This window comes from Monomorium pharaonis, chromosome 3 (genome assembly GCF_013373865.1).
Source record: "Monomorium pharaonis isolate MP-MQ-018 chromosome 3, ASM1337386v2, whole genome shotgun sequence".
Classification (NCBI taxonomy): Eukaryota; Metazoa; Arthropoda; class Insecta; order Hymenoptera; family Formicidae; genus Monomorium; species Monomorium pharaonis.
In genome coordinates this window covers 5,712,862-5,728,592 of record NC_050469.1, presented here as the reverse complement: position 1 = coordinate 5,728,592, position 15,731 = coordinate 5,712,862, and the positions used below count along the sequence as shown (strand labels likewise).

The 15,731-nt window shown below is 34.9% G+C and overlaps 3 protein-coding genes across 4 annotated transcripts; 1 reads left to right on the top strand and 2 right to left on the bottom strand.

The window, feature by feature from the left end:
* Positions 1 to 280: 280 nt before the first annotated feature.
* Positions 281 to 4,460, bottom strand: LOC105832913 (dolichyl-diphosphooligosaccharide--protein glycosyltransferase subunit STT3A). The gene is made up of 12 exons (XM_012674242.3): positions 4,235 to 4,460; positions 3,701 to 3,862; positions 3,445 to 3,612; positions 3,150 to 3,310; positions 2,659 to 3,048; positions 2,391 to 2,544; positions 2,054 to 2,292; positions 1,755 to 1,919; positions 1,464 to 1,652; positions 1,046 to 1,265; positions 521 to 709; positions 281 to 426 (listed from the first exon to the last, which is right to left on the bottom strand). Exons 2-12 carry the CDS (start codon positions 3,795 to 3,797, stop codon positions 281 to 283), a joined length of 2,118 nt encoding a protein of 705 aa, XP_012529696.1. The 5' UTR covers positions 3,798 to 3,862; positions 4,235 to 4,460.
* Positions 4,461 to 5,427: 967 nt separating this feature from the next.
* LOC105832914 (nuclear pore complex protein Nup205) lies at positions 5,428 to 13,577 on the top strand. 2 transcript variants are annotated; one of them, XM_012674249.3, is made up of 10 exons: positions 5,428 to 5,607; positions 6,126 to 6,292; positions 6,846 to 7,262; positions 7,419 to 7,710; positions 7,773 to 8,513; positions 8,599 to 11,862; positions 11,939 to 12,189; positions 12,393 to 12,632; positions 12,727 to 12,928; positions 13,018 to 13,577. In XM_012674249.3, exons 1-10 carry the CDS (start codon positions 5,598 to 5,600, stop codon positions 13,233 to 13,235), a joined length of 5,802 nt encoding a protein of 1,933 aa, XP_012529703.1. In that variant the 5' UTR covers positions 5,428 to 5,597; the 3' UTR covers positions 13,236 to 13,577. The 2 variants fall into 2 exon arrangements, with proteins under 2 accessions (XP_012529703.1, XP_036140938.1); XM_036285045.1 differs by lacking the exon at positions 5,428 to 5,607 and adding an exon at positions 5,626 to 5,965.
* A 48-nt stretch (positions 13,578 to 13,625) lies between these two features.
* Positions 13,626 to 15,680, bottom strand: LOC105832915 (phosphatidylinositol N-acetylglucosaminyltransferase subunit C). The gene is made up of 2 exons (XM_012674250.3): positions 15,039 to 15,680; positions 13,626 to 14,633 (listed from the first exon to the last, which is right to left on the bottom strand). Exon 2 carries the CDS (start codon positions 14,583 to 14,585, stop codon positions 13,767 to 13,769), a length of 819 nt encoding a protein of 272 aa, XP_012529704.1. The 5' UTR covers positions 14,586 to 14,633; positions 15,039 to 15,680; the 3' UTR covers positions 13,626 to 13,766.
* Positions 15,681 to 15,731: the final 51 nt, after the last annotated feature.

Sequence of the window (15,731 nt, the reverse complement as noted above, 5' to 3'; positions counted from 1 at the left end):
TATTATGTATGACAATTTTTAAGGACGCTGCCGAAATACGTGCTAAACGTATATCTTTCAAAATTCTAATAAATTGCATATTTATACTATTTTTTTATCTTGACATTTCATTTATAAAATTTTCAATTACAATGCGATGAGTAATAATACATGTGTATGTATTAATTTCTGCAGTGAGAAACTGTCACGAAACTTATACATAATTTAATGTCAATATCAAAAGTTTTATGACATCATGGCAATAGATTTTTGTCCATTCAAATCTCAGTATTAGAGTACTTTAAGCCCCTCTATTTCGTAAATCTTTCACTTTATAAATTCGTACAAGCCAATGTTCCGTCGTGTACGCTTCTTCCAATGTATTTAATTCAAAATCTTTATTTCCAATCTCCATGTTTCTTACTCTGTCATATCCTGAAGGTTTGCCTGTTTAAAAAGTTTAATGATATAATAATAAATTTAATGATAAATTATAAAACTGGCTTATAAACTACAGTTTTAATCAAACATAGAGTCTTACCGCCTTCAGTATAGACTTGGCCAAATCTATAGTAACACATTTTGTACATGAGACAATTGAGCAAAATTGGAGATCCCTCTTTATCCACTCGAAATTCGCCTGCAGAGTTATAATAATCCCACTCGGTTATGGACTTTCCTTTTTCCGTACTGCCGCCAATGCGCACCATCCATAGGAACTTGTTTATGTCTAATTAAAATACATAATAATAATTAGTATTAATGTTAATAATTTTAAATAACATAATCTGTAAGAATTTGTTAAATAAATCTAAACAATTAGTTTTTATCTGTCCATTATAATAATCTAAATATGAACTAGAGAAATAACACATAAAAACGATCAATTCGTAATCGATAGATTCTGAGTTTAATCCTGATTCTCCCGCATATGCTTTTGATTACAAATAAAGGAGAAAAATTAATTGTCTCACATTGGAAACAATAAATTATTAAAATGTGGAAACAATAAATAAGAAAATATTGAAATAACTTGAAATAAATAGTTTTGTTAGATTATATTTACCATCTGATGAGTAGCCGGTGAGTCCTCCAAAAATCACAAGAACATAGCTGACATCTAACTCTCTCATAATTTCGTAAGCCTTTTCCTCGGAACTTGCCATTGCCTGGCCGACTCTTGATATGTGCGTATTATTCCACGTATTATTGTCTACTAAAATAGTACGATTTGCCATCGCAGTTATCTGATACCCATAATCCCACCAAGACATTATTTTAGCATTCTAAAAAAGGTAAAATATATTATTTATTTTAATATTTCTTTGTTTTTCAAGTCGCGATAATTTTTTTTATTTTTTAATAATCTGCAATATATGCTATATATTATGTATTTATATTTGTATTTTTAGTTAAACATTTGGAAATTTATAATTCTAACTCAGGAGCTTAACCGTCTGAAAAAAAGTAATTAATATACTTACCTCAGGTGTATTCATACGTAGCCAATAGTACGCTTCTCTAAAATCATCAAAAATCATTCGTCCACCGTCGGGTGATCGTGCAGATAATACAATGCTAGGCGAGCTATAAGCTTCCGCCGTCACCCATGTACAGTGAAAAGTATAAGACAGGAAGAGTATAGACATTACTACGATGAAAAATGAAGCAATCTGAAAATATTTTATTTCTATACATTCTTTTAATTTAAAGTCACTTTCCTACATGTAAAATACTGTATACTATTCATTTTTCTCAAAATATTAAAAATTTACCTCACTTCTCAAGATATAATTATTTTCAAATTTTTTAGCTTTCTTATCGACAACTTTTCCACTTTCAACTTGTTTCATGTAAGTGACTAATAGCGAAGATGCTCCAATTCCACCTAAAATGCACATTACTGGAGCAAGTACTAACATTAAACGTACCATCACTCCCTAAAATATTAAATAAACTGTTGAAGTATAATACAAATAAAATTTATATTAATATATGTAAAATATGAACATTTAATATCTTAACGTCTTATAAGTTATAAATATTGTAATATCTTATATAATCTTTTACTTACTGCAAAATATAAACTGGTAACTCCATATAAAATTAAGAAAATGTTTGAGTCTGTTAACTTAGAAAAACAGAAGTATAAGCCTAATGGAAACAAAAATACAAGTATTTGCAGATCAAAGTAAAAAGAGCTCCATGATGTTGGCTGATGTTCCGAGACTGAAGCAATTATCGGAATATGATTTTTTGCATAAGACGGATCAAGCAAGGAGTAAAAGCGTCCCGTCCACGGTGATATTTTTCCTTAAAAAAATTAAGCAAGAGACAAATAAGAAAATGTATCATAAAATTATATTACATTTAATGTATGTTAAATAGATTAAAAAATACGAGGTCAATACCTGTGATGGTTAAAATACCGCCAATCACGCACGACGTTGTAATCACCATAGCAAGTAGAGCGCGGAATAATAACTCAAATTCTTTTGTGGACAATTTACTTCTCAAATAATCTACTAATGCATAAATTTGACAGAGGCCAAAAACACCTAATGCCTAGAAATGACGAGAAATAAAGTAAATAAAATTGTGTGTAGAATTTCAAGTTGGATGACAACATCAAACTTTTTAATGATATTTTAATATTTTAAAAATATTATTGCAACTTACAAGCATGTGCTCGGAACTTTGAACGGGTTGAAAACCGACAAATGAAATCTGCATAGATAAAATGGTTCCTAAACAATATAAAATACTATATGCGATGTATATCCTATGGGAAAATCTGCCCGTCGCCATCAATGTTAACACGTGCAATGGAATCAAATTAATCAGAAAAACGTATCCACCCCACGAAGACACCATGTAGAAGTAAGCCAGTGCGGCGCACGTAGCCCAACATATTGCTCCTGTTTTCACAGCTTTAATCCACATGTAATATGTGAACAGCATGCAAAAGATCGCTATGCCTTCATTGTCATAAGAACCTGCAACTGATCGGGATATATAGCCAGGGACAATTGCAATCATTGCAGCCGCGAATAGGCCTGATGCGGAATCCTAAAAAGATAAAAAGGTAAAGTAAATTTGATAAAATCTGCCACTGCATCTACTTCAAAGAATGTGCTCGGTACTGCAACCAGTAAAAATATAAACTATACCTTTAACTCTTTGGTAAGTAGATAGGTAATAATTGTCGTTAAACTTGAAAACAATGGAGCGAGGAAGACACAAATGTTGCGTATATCTAATGTGATGTTTAGTAACCACGAGATACGATACAGTGCTGCTGAAGTTATCATCAAACCAGGATATATAGTTCCTGCAAAATTCATTATTGAACATTGATGCTTCTTTCCCTTCCCTTCCAAGCATGTTTAAGAAATTAGTCTTAAGAGTATTTTTATGTGTATTGTTTAGCTTTATAAAAAATTTGCTAGCTATTACAATCAATACCTCCTATTATCCTGCCAAGTGGATACCAAACACGATCGTCAAACCAATTGTGGAAACTATAGAAGCCATTTTCAGCTAGATACTTGGTAGTACGATAATTAAAGTATGGATCAAACTCATGAATAACACTTTCAAATCTTAGCACTGAGAACAAACGTGTTGCAAATGCTGGAAAAAGATATGGCAAGTATGAAAGTGATTAAATACGACTAATTAGCATTTCTTTATTTATTAAATCAAAAATAAATAAACCTACATAAAATTGCTGCTAAGGAAAGCACAGTTAATTTCAAAAGCGTTTCCTGCTTCTGCGCCGTCATACGCAGACCCCTCGTCTTTAGTAACGTCACCATGTCGATGCGAAAAAACGCACAGCAATTTTAAATGAAATAAATCCTGCGTCTTTTACAGCATCAATCTGCAAATATATTAAAGCTCCTTTAACTCTCTTTGTCTTCACATGCTGCGCACATATCTTTGTCGTCGATCAGAAAGGTTTTGCTTGACATAAAGTGCAAACAGACGGATAAATCTAAGTTTTTAAGAAACGATAACAGGTAGTTTCGTATTTTTAGCTTGCATGTAGTTCTAGCACATGTTCGTTACTCAAGGAGGTTATCATTCTCATGGAGCAGAAAAAAACGCCAATTATAAAAGAGCAAATTGCGAGCATTTCTGTTCACAAGTAAACGCATGCTTCCCGATACTCAATAATCCGACACGCCTCCGACAATGCACATGCATTCGCACAAACAACGCCGGGTTCAAACCTCCATCACTGACCACGTACACAAAATTACCGGCCGGTGACATATGCATACGTCGATTCGCATATTTTACTCTTCTGCGCGCACGCCAAGGAGATGCGCCGATCCTTTTAAAAGTTCGGGAGAAACTTACAAAATTACTTTATACGACAAATATGCATAAACACAACGTGGCCATTTAAATTATTAACTATAAGAAACTCGAGACAAAAAAGTGCTCCAAAAGAAAAAGCCATAGATTACACGATCCGTATTCACAAGATGATCAAGCGAATTGAGCGTGAGAAGATGACTTTTTAGCGTCATCTATCTGGATCATCTTTTTCTTTTAAAGAAACAAAATAATAAAAATTATTAATTTCGAAAAATTAAACTCTAAAAAATAAAAAGTAAAATTTCACGAAATTATAAATAAGATTCGACTATGAATACTGGCTCTAAAGTTTGTTTTATGTTCTCTGTTAGACTAAAATTTTTTAATTACTTTAGGAAATTGTAAGTTTTTTACGGAATTAATAGCGTTTTCGATCGGCTTGGGTTAATTGCTCCTGGAGCAATTAATGACGTCACAAGGCCAATCACAGCCATTCTTTTAAAGAATATGGAATAATTTAAGTGTGATCAGCCTGCAGTTAGAGGAAAAGAACCTGAGATGAATTAATCCAGCTCCAATTGAAAACGCCATAAATACGCACAAATACTTTTCTATAAAATTTTTTATAAAATATCTTTGAACCAGCCTTACAGAATTGAAAATGCTTTTATATAATGAAAGTTTGCACAAAAATGCAGAAAAGAGGCAATTTCATATATGTTAATAATAAAAAAATTTTTTAACATTTAAAATTTTTTTGTTATTGGCTGCGTTCAACAGAAAAAGCAACTTTGTAATTGTTGTAAAATTCTTTAACATGATTGGTTCTTGCCTTTAGTTTCTGTTGGATCTAAATGTATAAACCAATCATATAAAAGAATTTTATAGCAGTTGCAAAGTTGCTTTTTCTGCTAAACACAGTCATAGACATGAAATTGTTTTTTGCTCTTTTTATTTTTATGCATACTTTGACTGTGTAAAAAACATTTGAATTCTATAAAGCCAATTAAAAATATTCTGCTATGTTCAGCAAAAAAAGCAGCTTGCACTGCGTGAAATTCTTCAACACAATTGTTCTTTAGGATCTCCTTAAGCATCATTTTTATGGTACAAAGTTCCTATCTTTGATATTAGTGGTCGATGCTCCAATTTATTCATGACTCGTTCCCGCCAGGTTAACCGGTACCGACCGGTATTTATGTTTTACGATAGTTGTACGGCTACATTACATTTAATTATAAAATTTCGTTAGATTTAACTTGTCTTTGGAACATCATTCTTAACGTGCAAAAATGTCTGAAGGTAATGGCATCCGAATGTATCTAATAGCACGTGACAAACTTAACCTGTCGATAAATGTGTCACGGGACATGTTTAACCTCTCTTTAAACAAATCTTTGAATTACAAATGTTATACGAAATCAAGTTGCATAAAAATATATTATAATTTAGAATTAGGAGAAAAATGCAAATCTCTGTTATTTAAAACGATATATGTCTATCTTAGTTAATACGTTCATCTGCTTTATTTGCAGATAATATGTACTTTTTTAATAAATAATGCTATTTCTATCTCTATACAAGTGCTAATGTAGTAATACTAATACTTTACTTCAGCTATATAGTCAAGAAAGGGACTTGGTTTACAATAGCTAATATAGTAATAATATATTATATGCATAAAATTTATTTGATTATTTGATATATTCTGTATCAATAAGATTTTATTTTTTTATATTTATGTATTTATTAATATTTTAATATCTACAGCTATAAATGATGATTTTGAAGAATCTAAAAAAGTATTTCTTTTTATACAGATAGAGTATCAATCACAGAAGATATGTGGACTCCATACAAAGAGCTTCAAAGTCTCGTTGAGAAATATGTAATATCGGTTCCAGATATTCAAGATCCTCAGTATCATGAACTCACAGAAGCTTTGCGAAATCACAGACAAAATTTTCTCACTTTATTAAAGAATCCTGTAAGTATCTTTATGTTCTTGTCTATTTTATTTTCTAGAAAACTAATAAAATATGAAACGTAATACAATTAAAGTCAAGATAGGCCAATTATTATCATAGCCAGAATAATATTTTAAAATAAATTCTTTACACTATTTTAAAATAGGTGATATATTGTATAAATGCTAGTTAATATTTATTAGCTTCAATATTAACTTACTAATCACTCTCTAATATTATGATATTACTATTCTGGTTTGTTTTTAAATGACTGTTTTAAGTTTGAAAATAATGGTGCACAGTTTGAATTGCATTAGAAAATGTATAAATTATATAAAAAATATTGATCTGCTATGATTGTAATTCATCTATATCGACTTGTGTTTGAGACTTGAATTATGTTTGAAATATATATGGTCTTATATATTATTTGTTCAGAATTAAAGTATTAGAATAATAGATATTTATACATTTTACTAAAAGAAATATAAAATTAATATAATGTTAAATATATTACAGTGCTAATTATATATGTGTATATATTATATTAATGTTATATTTTTTGTACATCAGCCAAAAAATATGAAAAGTCGTGAGGAAATTAAGAAAGGAGTAACAGATGGTATTACGCTACCTGGTTTGGGTCATCAAATATTATCAAAAGAATTAGTAGATGAGACTCTTATCATATCAGATATGTACGATTTGAATGAGTTTATGGCACTGGACCTTCTCTGTACGGCTCAACTTCAAATGCCACATCATCCAGGTTTAACGCGTGGTTTAACAGCTGTTCTTCTGTATTACGATGGAAGGAAAGCACTCACATCAGTATTAAGAACATTAGTACACGCCCGAATTGGTCACAGTTGGGCAGTGGATGCACCAATTGCTCTTACAAGACATATTACAGAATATACAAATAAGTTGCAAGAGGATGGCCTATTAAATAGGATTCTATCCTTGTTAGAGGAAATGGATCCCACTAAGGTATTCTTTTAAAGAAAAAGTAATAAAAATACATTTTTTATGAATTTTAAAATGTAATTGTTTTAACTTTAAAAAAATTAACTGATAATATTTTACAATTTTTTAAATTTATTAAATATGTTTATTACTAATTTCTCTAAAAATAATTTTGAATAGGAACAAGATTTACTGCAACAAAATAGGGCATTAGGCGAAGCAAAGCATCGTCAGATGGTTATGAAGCTTTACAATGACACACGACAAGATCTAGCTGATATTTTGTACTTATGGTCCGCTCAGTCGTCTCTTCCAAATAATATCCTATTTTGTTTATTATCTATACTGCAAACACGTCAAGTTGAATCTGAAGCGGGTGAAGGAGGACCAGACAAAGTTACACTTGCACTCATTATGGCTGTTTTGAATGCCTTCAACTTTAGTTTCTTACACAGTCGCGAAAATGGCGAAGGTATGTATATATAATTACCTACAACGTAAAACCTTTGTACTAATTATAATTTATTATTTCAGAATTAATTAATTCGATGCCACTAATAGCGAAAAGGACAGGAGGAAGAACAGGAGAATTCCTGGAGGAATTAAATAAAAAGTTGTTATCCACTAACATAAATTGGGAAAGTGCTGGGCTACGAGGAGTGATTCAATTCGCTTTAGCAATAGCTATGATCACTCTTAAAACAACCACTATTCAATTCCAGTCTCAGAACATCATCGCGGAAGATGAGATACTAATAGAGGCGGCTCTAGCTAATAAAGCCTTCCATTTTATGGCTGAAGTTTTGTTTAAGAATAGTTGCATACATCAGGAAGAATTTTACGTCCGCTATTTTCATACGTTAATCTCTGACTTCATATTATTGATGCCCGTTAAAATTAAAGAATTACGCAGTCGTGCTGATGAATCTATGCGTCTGATCCAAGCATTTCAGCAAGAAGGCATCGAACCTCCAATGAATTTGGATAATCATTTTGAATACTTAATGTTGATGGTAGCAGAACTGTATAAAGAAGATCCATTGAAATTAAATTTGGCCATGGATTATTGGTGTCATCATACTGACACGACTCATGTGTCAGCTCCCGCATACATCAGTCGCCTGCCGTCTAGACAAGTTGCTCTATTCAAATTTATACGTCTTGCTGGAGAGATATTACCGGCAGGTTTATTTGTTCCATATATGAAAATGATAGCGTCTCTCGCCTCGTCGCCACAAGCAGCTAGATATGCATTTAATTTTTTCAAACCAAACGGTAAGTGTAATTATCGTACGCAAGCAAAATATATATTTGTATTATTTGTTATGTTTACAATTACATGAATGTATCTGTTGTACAGGATCGTCTGGTTCGGCAACTATATCATGGGATCATTTCTTCAATTCCTTAAATCGATACTATTACAATTTGAGACAGGAATTACCACCTAGTCAGGATACAGTGTACAGACAGAGGTGTCATCCGAAAGGAATTATGCCTCAAGAAGTTAAAGGTCTCGAAGCAGTGTTACTAGTTGTCCAGGTGATAGCCAAGAACGACGAGATGTCGAGAGTTGCGATATGCGATCACCCGAGTTGGAAAGTTTTGCAGTCTTTGATCGGCCTGGTGAGCTGCGCAATGCCAATACCTTTGAAGGGCGTGCTAGTGAGAACCCTTGCAGCACTGGCCAGATCACCAGAGAGCTCCTCTATTGTTTGGCAAAGCTTGGAGGCTGCTCAGTTTCTGTCTACCATACCAACAACGAGCAGTTACCAGCCGAGAGGCGTGCAAACAGAACTGGAAGAGATCGAATCTAGGAACGAGGAATATCCGTTGACGCGCGCCATGTTAGAACTGTTAGATGTGCTCACTGATTTTCCAGTACCACGCCTATTAGGTGTAGGCCAGCGAAATCCAGGATTCGACCCATATCTGCATTTCATCATCAATACCGTCTTCCTAAGATTCCACACTCGTTCATACAAAAATTCCGCCGAGAAGTGGGAGGTGGCGAAAGCTTGTCTGAAGATATTCTCGAAGCTGATAAAGCAGTACGAACCAACCGTCGAGGATTTTGTCGGCTGCAAAGTTGAGTTGCAAGGTGGTGAATCCACCTTGGTTAATTCGGCTCCAGGATATCACCTGATGACGCAACTGCATACCAATTCAGAACTGTTACATGTGATATTATACATTTTGGACGAAGGTTGCGTCTATTTTGATACCTATGACAGCTTTCCAGGCAAGAAGTATCTTGAAAGTTGCAGCCTTTATTGCTTGGAGATACTGGAACGTGGCTTAAAGATGCAGAACAATTACATGGCACAGTTGACCGCCATACCATCCGTGAACAAAATTATGACCGGACTGTCGCGCTTGCTTCTCGGAGTGAATTCTCGCACTGGCAAACCGGATCATATGATTAATATTGTCAAGTATGTTTCTTACAATTCGTGGTTACCGAAACAAGCCTTCGTGGCAGTTGGCGTTATTCACGGTGTAACTAACGAGCCTGGAGCAGATTCCGAATTGCTGTCGACGTTCACGGTAACTTCTACTTTAGCGACAAACGTCAGGCATGGCTTTGTTGAGTGCCTGGACGCGGATAATATTTCGGAGGACGACGACGAGATGATTAGAATGGACGATCAGAACAGGCAGTCGATTGGAAACTGCAAAGAGAGAATTTTGCTCCTGATGATGCACAGTATCACACGACCTGCACCTAATCTCGCCCACTACTTGCTTGGCTTCGAAATAACGAAGGACATCAGGAAGACCGTGATCCAACAGCCGGGAATCCTCGGATTTCCGCGTACTTGCCTGCACTCCATCTTGGGTATTCTGGAGCAATCTCTTGAGCGTGGTCGCGATAAAATAACCGAAGCTTGCTACTGCTATCTCCATACGTTGGCGGCTAACGGCAAAACGTCAGCGCCCGTTCTTAGATTTTTACGTACTACGAGTAATCAGGACTTTGTGCAGAGACATCTCTCGAAATTACCGTTTCAGGGGTCAAACAGATCGACCGAACTCGGCTGCATGTCCTGGCTGTTGAAAATCGCGGCTATCGAGTTGCGAGTTGCTGGCGGTAGCTTGCAAACTTCTCTGATTCAGCGGTTGGTTGGAAGTTTCAGTCAGGACAAGGACCAGATCGTGCCCTCGCAGAAGCTCTTGATGGATCTCTTGCACTACATCGATTTCCAATTGTATCTGGAGCCCACGAAATCATGGGAATTCTTCGATCCGTCGCAAATTGAGATGGTGCTGGGCAAGTGCAGCACTCCTGTAGCGCTAATGGGTGGCCCATGGTTGATTGACATCAGGAAGTTGCATTCTCTTATTACCGAGGAATTGACGGTCACACAGAGCAGCGCAACCGCCACCCAACGCAAGCTCATGCAGCAAGAGGTGAAATCTATCCTCGCGCATGCATTGAAGAAGAATCAAACCAAGGTCCTATCCTACGCGACTGTTAAATTCGTAGAAGGCTGGTGTCAAACCACGGAGATACTTTTCTCCGTCGCGACGAATCAACAGTTGCCAGTAGCTCAACGACAGAATCTTCTGCTGAATTTGTCGCATGATCTGCTGCAGAAAATGACATCCTGCGAGGCTCTGAGCGAGATTAAAACGCTGGTGTCTGGCACGGTCCTGATGCTACTGGTCAACCTGCGAAACAGTTTTGTGATTCAGTCGGATAACGAGTTATTGCCATCGTCACCATCGAACACAACAATGATGAAAATTATCTTAAGTCACATCTTACAATGGATTATAAACGCTGGTGCGTCTTCGCAGAAGGTCGTGACGCATCTTTACGCAGCTCTGTTAAATTTCTTGAGTATCGTTGGCTTAGAAAAAACCGAGTATGTGAGCGCAATCGACTCAATGTACATTAGCCAATTGGACAATTCATTAAACAGACTTATGCCTATGCAAGAACGCTCGCAACGTTATGCGACAATTCAGGTCATCAACAGTTTCGGAAATCAGTTGATGGACATTCTGTGCCATAATTGCTCTGGTGGGCATGATGTATGCAAGATGCTGGCATTGTCTTGCCTAGACAAGATCTTAGAATTGGATTATGATAATGCATGGATGATCTATTTAGCGAGCAGAGGCTACTTAAAGCATATGATAGACAGTCTGTTGGAATCGGACAATCTGCTGCGAGGCATGCTGCAACCAGAGCCACAGACAATGCGGCCCTTGTATCTGTACGAGGCAAAGGTGGCAATCTTTTGTAGAATGGCGTCGACGAGATTAGGCGCCGAGAGCTTGCTGGAGAACAAAATCTTATCCTGCATGTCCAGTATGTGTGCGTTTGATCAGCATCCTGACGTGCACATAGGCTTCGAGGGTGGCGAATATTCGTTTATACCCTCGGTTGGGCAACGCTATCAGCAAATTTTCTTACCAGCTTTATATCTCTGCGACGCTCTGTTCACCACGCTAGGGACGGAGAATCAGTCGTGCGCCGTGCAAGTCTGCGGATTTCTACAGAGTCATAGGGATACCGTGGAAATGGCGCTGAGAAATGCGTTCTCACACGCTAATGTGCTCTTTTTGAAGGAGGTCGCATGTCTTACTGGAGTAATATCTAGATCCGCTAATATAGGTTTGTACAAGATAAGGTGAACTGTTCTTGTATTATTATAATTGTGCTTCTAAAAATATCTAATCGCGTTTTTCAGACATGTACAAACTCGTGGACGAGGAATTGGCAAAAATAAATGTAGATGATTATAAATTGGAGAGCAGCACCGGGATGAGAGAATTACGAGCGCATCTGTACCGATTACAGAAATTGATGTTGTCGTTGTTACACAAATTTCAGTTGCAGTCGATCCCGATAAATCACAATTACCAACAAGTCGACGCGAACCAACAATACATTTCTTGTATACAAATAGTTGCCAATGTCATGCTGTATACACGCAATCAAGTAATGTCCCACAATAATTGTGGTTATTATACACTATGTTCTGCTAGAAATACTTAAAATGAATACTTTTTAGATCTTCCAACGTATCTATTTCTATATAGTTTAACTTTAATCTTTTTCTAAGTAATAATAATTAGAAAAAGATAAAAAATACATTGATAGAAATCAACAATATCTGTTCTGATACGAGTAAATAATTTCAGATGCAACACAGTCGTATGGATCAGAAAATACGGAATGTATTGTTTGATCCTCATTTAACACCGAAGCCTGGAAGAAGACAGGACAAGCTAAAGGACACTTCTGGTGGAGTGTGTTTAGGCACAATCGTCGAACAATTGGTTTCCGTTACAAACTTGCTGCACACTGAATTACCGCATCTCGATTCTCTGATAAAGAAAGCAGTAGTAGTAAATGACATGAGTACAGCAGAATTAAAGAAAGTAAGTATTGTTTAAATCTTGCAATATATGGATGAATTTACTACTCATGTACACCCGTATTAGAAGTTTAATATAATTGACTTTATATTGACAGTATATGTCCGAAAATGAGGTGGCACTTGATATAGGAAAACAACGAATACTTGTCGAACAGAAATTAAATCGTTGGATAAAGGATAAACGGCAAAGCATAAAATATTGCTCTCTTATAATAGAGCACACCTTATACATTCTTTGGAGTCACTTAGATTTTTATACTATGCAGATCATATCACGGCAAACTCAAAGAGTGCATGGTTAGTGAAATATGATTAAATTTTTTTATCATAAAAAATATATTTGTATTTTAATCCCCAAGCATTTAATAAGATATTTGTTCATACAGTTTCTTCAGGTGGTGTTGACGAAAGCATGATAGAATGGAAGGTTTCATCCGAAACGTTAATGGAGTTGAAACAAGGACTCGTTTCTACATTTACAGATACTTTTATTACACAACTGTTGGACACGTCACATAGTGAATACGCAACAGTGGACCGTAGCTTTATCGAAGCCCTCATAAGACGAATTAAGAGATTGTTACAATTTATAATTATAAAATAATGAAGAATTAATGTTTGCGTTTACGTATAGTTTCAATTTTAATTACATATTTTTTTACTTTACTTTGTATACTCCACTTGTTGTTAATCGCCATTTGTTACGCAGATCGGGTATGAACAGTATATGTGTACTGTGGAGATAAAAAATAACGATTAAATTTAGAATCCTGTATGTATAATCTATTTTAATTTATGTAAATGAGAATCGTAGTTATTTCATACTTTAAATAGTTTAAATCATTCTTTTTTGCATCTGGCAAAACATCCTAGATTTATATTAACAATCTTCTCCTATATTTTTTTATATGACGTGTCTCATGCAATAAAATATATTCTTGTAAAATTATTATTTATTACATGGATAATATAAATATAATACTTTGTAAAAATATATAATAAATATATAACATTGTATTTCAAATAGTACAAGTATAAAATTTTGGCTTACATATCTCTGCATATGTAAAAATATATAGTGTATACACACACACAATGTATAAGTTTATAACTACACAATATTCGTAGACTTTTTTTAAGAAGCAATTACAGCTTCATCCCAAGGACCATAAATATTATCTTTATATTTTTGGCACCTGATATACCAAAGTGGACAAACAAAATGAATGAATACTACAGCGATAATGAAAACATAAGAGAATGTTAATGAAACGAATAATAGAAAATATATGGTGCCAATTGTCAAAATAGTTGATACGACAATTTTATTATTTATTTGTGACAATAAGTAAGGTAACAGTACAAAGCCCTGAACTGAAACTGTCAAGAGCGAAAAGGCGTGAAACGGTGACGCTAATCTAGAAGCCAACATTAACGAGCCGAAGATCGAGGAAGTTATGGACAAGGAGTCCGAGAGACAGATTTGTGATGATCCATACTTTGTGAATATTAAGTGGGTCAAAAACATCGATATCGTCATAGCGTAAATTGTATCGGTACTTATCGTTTCCGTCAGAGTTTTCAAAATGGGTGACAATATGAAACCAAACGTTAGAAATATTAATACTGTCCAGAGATCCTTCGTTGGTTTCACAGGTCGATCAGGTATCTTCACGTTGTACAGGAAATACCCAAGAATCGTCAATACACTTCCTGATATCACAACAACATCTGGCGTGATCCATTCGTTGTTCAGCCAAATAAATATTATGACGAAAAGTACGACGACACTCAATCTTGTAGAAATGCTGGCGCCCAAGCTTATTGCTTCTATCAAGGTAATGTTATTTGGTTTTATATTTTTACGCAATTGCTCTAAAAAGGAACTATCCGTGTAATTGTCTGGAAGTCCATAGTTCTCATATAAGTTCTTCTGCCACTGTACTTCTTTCATTCTGGACTGGATACACCTTTAGGAAAATATTCCACGTTTCTCCTGTTCCTATAACATTTTATACAAGTCTGTGAACTATCTATATTGGTTAAAAACATTTATAGTATTGACATTGGAATCCTATTCATACTTTCTTATATTTTATTATACTATTCTGGATAAAAGATTATCTATACAATTTTTTACACTTGTTTACTTTAGAGCTAGAAATTATTGATAAGTCTCAAGATGTCAGAATAACTAAAATTTAATGTAAAAATACTTATTGCATGTTATTTTATTCATATTAACTTGAAATTCTTATTGAATGTTATTTTAAACTATCGAACTATATGAAAATTTTAATAAAACTGGACTAACATTGATTTTGCATTTGAGTGAAAATTTACGCACAGTAGCATTTCAGGATTAAACAATATCTCTTTAATTAATAACAATCGTACGATTGCTTACCGTCTTTCATAAAAAATCGTCACTAATTTGACTGTGTACAATGTGCATTGTTAATGTTTAATTACATAACATTAATATGCATCTTGTATATATTATAGAGAGTTTATATATTTTACAAGACAATTCTATTTTCTTTTTCTTTTTTAAAATTATTAATACATTCTTTAATTCAATCACGAGACATTAAAAATATTAGAGCACAAAGAATAAATAATAAAATGAAGTGTTTGGAGCACAAAGCCGATTGATTGCGTTAACAATTTAAAAAATATCTACAGGACGAAACACGAGTTTGCAACTGACAACAAACTTATGGATTTTGTCAACAGAAATTAAGTGGAATCGTATTTTTGTCAAGATTAAAAAATGGAAACGTAAAGCAAGATGGATTCATCGAACATTTTTTGCCAGTGTTTACAAGCACGTTATGCTTTTGTCGTCATGACAGGTTGACATTTCGAGCGAGCAGCGGTGAATAATCCCTGACAATTTCTCGGATGATCGAGTCGCGCGTTGACATGACCGATCGCACCACCCGACGTTCCGACGTCGCCATCTCTTCCCTCATCAGGGAAACCCAGCCGCGGAATTATCATCCTCCGAAAGCGGTGGAGAGTTGGTTAGAGACTCGTCCCAAGTCCCGAGGAAACCGTCTCCGCGCGCGCGGGAGAGACGCGCACTGGCGGCGGGCAC